This window comes from Oncorhynchus clarkii, chromosome 17 (genome assembly GCF_045791955.1).
Source record: "Oncorhynchus clarkii lewisi isolate Uvic-CL-2024 chromosome 17, UVic_Ocla_1.0, whole genome shotgun sequence".
NCBI classification, from domain to species: Eukaryota; Metazoa; Chordata; class Actinopteri; order Salmoniformes; family Salmonidae; genus Oncorhynchus; species Oncorhynchus clarkii.
In genome coordinates, this window is record NC_092163.1 from 29,579,067 (window position 1) to 29,583,679 (window position 4,613).

At 38.5% G+C, this 4,613-nt stretch overlaps 1 protein-coding gene across 1 annotated transcript; it reads left to right on the plus strand.

Moving 5' to 3' along the window:
• The first annotated feature begins 986 nt into the window (after positions 1-986).
• Positions 987-4,306, plus strand: LOC139369701 (ciliary microtubule inner protein 1-like). The gene is made up of 4 exons (XM_071108963.1): positions 987-1,082; positions 1,595-1,676; positions 1,888-1,986; positions 4,151-4,306. The coding sequence occupies exons 1-4, from the start codon at positions 1,018-1,020 to the stop codon at positions 4,304-4,306; spliced, it is 402 nt and encodes a 133-aa protein (XP_070965064.1). The 5' UTR covers positions 987-1,017.
• Positions 4,307-4,613: the final 307 nt, after the last annotated feature.

Below are 4,613 nucleotides of genomic sequence, written 5' to 3' on the forward strand. Positions count from 1 at the left end.
GCCTCGCTATTGTTATTCTACTGCTGCTCTTTAATTATTTGTTACTCTTATTTTTTGGGGGTATTTTTCTTAAAACTGCATTGTTGGTTAAGGGCTTGTAAGTAAGCATTTCCTTGTAAGGTTGTATTCGGCGCATGTGACAAATAACATTTGATTTGATTTCATTCTAAAGCACTGAGAAATATAGAAATATCATAAATGACAAATTACATGACCCTCCCCTGGACTGCTTTAAAAACAATACAAAACCTTCCCCTTGAATGAAATTGAAAAACCATGAGCCTCCCTATTTTCCTCCAGGTACCCATTCTGTAAATTTTGATGAATGGCCGAGGTTGGGTATTGATGCAGTTCAAAAGAAGGAAGCGAACATCCTCTACTGGCAGTCTGAAATACTGCATCTGCTAAGAGTAGTACTATTACATTGAGTCAGCTTGGACTACTGCTCTGTGATTACTGTAAGGTAAGAGACGTTATGGAGGTAGTTATCCAGCTTTGGGACCTCTGAGGTCTGACCTCTAGGTCAGAACAAATGCCTTTTTATTTAAATATTCAATAGGTATTGCTAAGAGTGCCAAATCACTATCATCGACGCCATTTAACAGTGAAATTTAAGCTTAAAGGAAGTCACAATTCCATTTACCTTTTTTGCTATAAAAACTGTCATTTTAAATGCATTGCAGGAAGACATGTATAAATTGATGTGAGCAATTGCTGCTCAAAAGGGGGTGCTGATTATTAACTTTAAAATGTCAGTTAAAAATATGTACGTATATAGTCCAAGTCCATTACAACACTCATTATTGTTTACTCAAATTGTTTCTAATTTCACACAATGTGTGACACTCAAATGATTTGGAATTGTTTCCAAGGATACACAAAAGGATAGTTTCTCTGACTCCACTATGTTGCTATGGTGATGGTAAACATATCTGTTAGTATAACATACAAGACTATGTAAGACTGAAAGGTGAGAAGTCACACACTACAGAGAGACAGACACGCTTGCCAGCATAGATGGCAGCCTGCAAACCACTTGGATCTGGTGAAGAATGCAGCTTTGTGGATAAAGATGAAATCTGGTAAACTCTTTAAAGTCTGAGTTTACAACAAAACAAATGCAATTCAATGTTATATTATGTATTCCTTGAATTTTGCTGACAAATTCGACTTTCTTTTTTTAATATAGCACAAGGTTTGTCACTTTTGTTCAAGATGAGGATGTGTTATTGTTATTGTAGTAGTGGCAGTAGTGGTACTACAGTAATGGTGGATTGGTTAGCAGTAGTTAATCGTGGTGGTGGTGGTAGTAGTAGGCAAGTTTAGTAGAACAAGTAGTTGTAGGCAGGTAGTAGTAGTAGTACTAGCATTAGTAGCAGTAGTAGTATAGAATATATAGTTTAGAATATATTGATTTTATTGATTTTACTCAGGTTCAGTAGAGGGTTAGCCTACTCTCTCTAGATTATCGTTGAAACTATCTTTGTTTTTGAAATATTTGGTTCTCTGATCTGTGTTAATTTATTTAGGAGCCATGTTTTGCAGGTCCAATGTTTGTTCAAAAGTCTTATACATGTCTTTGATTCATTTTCAGGAAAGTTCATGTCAAAATAGAGCTTCAGTCAGCCAAAGCCTGGCCCAATAAATGGGGATTCTTGACCAAGTCCTACAAGGAGGTAAGCAAAGTGAAACCTGATGCAGTATGAACACATAACTAGTTCTACTTCTTGAGAATACAACCCTATAGCCTCTATTGATTAGCCAGGTTCGGAAAGACTGAACTGGGCACCATTTAAATCAAAACAATGAAATCAAAGTTATTGGGTTGATTGATCACATATCTATGAGTTTCTTCAGATGTTCAGATATTTCATGCAATGTTTACAGATGCAGGAGGAGAGCAACAAGCTGAAGGACGTTGTCAAATTGGAGCTTCCTCAACATCTTAAAACACGACCCCCTACCCCACCTGAGAAATATATCCAAGTGAGTCCTTACAAACTCCTTTGGGTCAAGGTCAAGTAAGACCCTGGTCGAAGGGAGTGCACTATATAGTAGTGCACAACCAGGGATGGGTAGGTTACTTTCTAAATGTAATCCGTTAGTTACTAGTTACCTGTCCAAAATTGTCATCAGTAACGTAACTTTTCGATTACCCAAACTCAAATATTGTTACTTTTAGATTACTTTCCCCTTAAGAGGCATTAGAAGAAGACAAAAATGTATGTTACCAATTTAACAACATCTATTGCAGGATAAATCAATGTTAAAGTTTACATAGCTGGCCATATATATATATATGTAACATTTTACTTTATGGGTTGGGTTATGTAGGCTTCTTCTAACACATCGCGTTCTACTTCATATAACAATACAATTAAAGTATATCTTTACAATAAAAACCAAAGTCTATCAGAATTCCAGTCATTCCAATAAATGTTATACCCCTTGATCTTCAAGAATAGGACTTGGAAATATGGAAGTATAGATTAGCTAAATTGTTTTACCTGAGCATGACCCCAGCCAGCCCTACTTTGTTGTTTATGATTTTGTTGTCATGGAGGACTGATTGGACTCATTGATTCGAGTTGAAAAATAAATGCAGCGCTCATGGAATGGCATGCTCTGAGCACTACTGAAGAAAAAAAGCCCCACTTGTATTACAACGGCTTGGATCTGCACTGTGCAGCTGTTGCTCGAGCGCATGTTTTACTGGCTGTCCACTGGTTTCAAAAACAATGATTGATAGGCAGCTTAAAGTTATTGAATTCAACCATTATTGGGTTCAAATACCATACGTAAGGCGCCACTAGCTAAATGAGAGAGCAGCAGTGACTCACATCAATGCGCTATGTAGGTATCAATAATAAGTGATATATCCTTATTGTCGTAGACCAGGTATACCCTCAGGGCTACGTGCAGTCCCGTCAAGGGTTGGCAAATCGCGCTGTTAAGACACTGATGCCCTTTTCAACCATGTACCCTATGTGAGAGTGAATTATCGACCCTCATTGGCATGAAAACGAAATACAGGCACAGACTGTGTGGAAAATGATTTAAGACTGAGACTCTCTCCAATACAACCCAACATTGCAGAGTTATGTGCATTCTTTCAAGCACACCCTTCTCATTAGCCTGTGGTTAGTTTTATATGTAAGATGGTTAAATAAAGAGCAAAATTATTGATTATTTGTGCCCTGGTCCTATAAGAGCTCTTTGTCACTTCCCACGAGCCGGGTTGTGACAAAAACTCACACTCATTATTATGTTTAAAAAAATGATTTTATGTGTGTGGCAGGCTTACAATGATGGCAACAAAAAAAAAACATTTGAGAGTGCGCTGACCCTGGTGCTACATGCAAAATACCTGCTGTTAACTTTTAAATGATTGGAATGAATTATCCAAAGAGAGTATAAAGATTTTCAGTGTTGCGGTACGCAGCTGGAGATTGAATGTTTGAAGGAGTCCTGGACTACTGCCGAAGACTAAACCAGTGCTGTTATCCTTACCTCCAAGTGTTAATTCACGGTGGATAATCATTGGATGCCAACAGCAGTCACACCATTGGTAGACATAGCTTGGACTGCAGTCTACAAAAGCCTATTCCTGCTCTTTTCTTTTCCCGCGATCCATCAAAAACATTTGGTGTGTCATCATAGTGGTCTCTGACTTGTGGTCAGACTCGCTCAGGTGGAACAAACTTAAACTTGTGCCTTTTTTCAATGATGATTTGAATGTCATTGAGAAAACGGAGAAGTGTCAGATTTTTATTCGCAAACATCCTTTCTGAATTTTAAAGTAATCCTCTAAGTAATCATCTAGTTTTTCAAAAGTATCTGTAATCTGTTTACAATATTTTTGCTGGCTTTTGTAATCCCTTACATGTAAAGGATTACATGTAATCCGTTACTCCCCAACCCTGTGCACCATTAGATAACAAAAACTTATTTAGTGCACTACTTTTGACCATGACCGAGAGGGATCCAATTGTCTTACGTCAATTAGAGTGACGAGCATCATGTAGCAGTGATCTCACCTGTTGGAAGACAATGATAGGGCTCTGGTCGAAAGTCGTGCATTATGTTGGGAATAGGGTGCCATTTGCAGACAGTAATGCTGAGCTATGTGTGACACTGAGGTCGGTTGCAGGTGGGATCCTCTCCCCCAGTTCCCCAGACCACCCAGGCTCAGATTGGCTGGCGCTCGGCAGTGCCCGAGTTGCAGTTGGAGCGCTACGGAAAGGTCCAGTGTGGGAAGAAGAGCTTCCTGAAGGAGCTGGGCTGGGCTTTCGATGCCTGCAGCTGAAAAAAAAACTATTCTGCCATGACGCCTACCTCCTAGGCCTTGGCGATGCCGTGCACAGACTCAATATTGATGACTACTCAATATATGACTTTCCCTTATCCCCTGCTCTTTTTTGTCTTTGTCCTCCTCGCTTCCTCCTTTTTGTACTCACATAATCTTAAATCCTATGAAATTAGCACTATCAGCATTTTTTAAATATTGATAAATTCTCACTAATCAATACAAAATAGTATTAATCAATACAATACTATTAATCTGCTCTTATTTACTTCTGTCTCTCACATTTAATTTCAACACAAATATTGCA

What these genes read in the sequence shown, in the direction of transcription:
- LOC139369701 (XM_071108963.1), top strand. Translation starts at nt 1,018, where the DNA reads ATGGCAGCCTGCAAACCACTTGGATCTGGTGAAGAATGCAGCTTTGTG. An exon ending in GTGGATAAAGATGAAATCTG is followed by an intron (nt 1,083 to 1,594) that starts GTAAACTCTTTA and finishes ATTCATTTTCAG; the next exon opens with GAAAGTTCATGTCAAAATAG. An exon ending in CACCTGAGAAATATATCCAA is followed by an intron (nt 1,987 to 4,150) that starts GTGAGTCCTTAC and finishes GGTCGGTTGCAG; the next exon opens with GTGGGATCCTCTCCCCCAGT.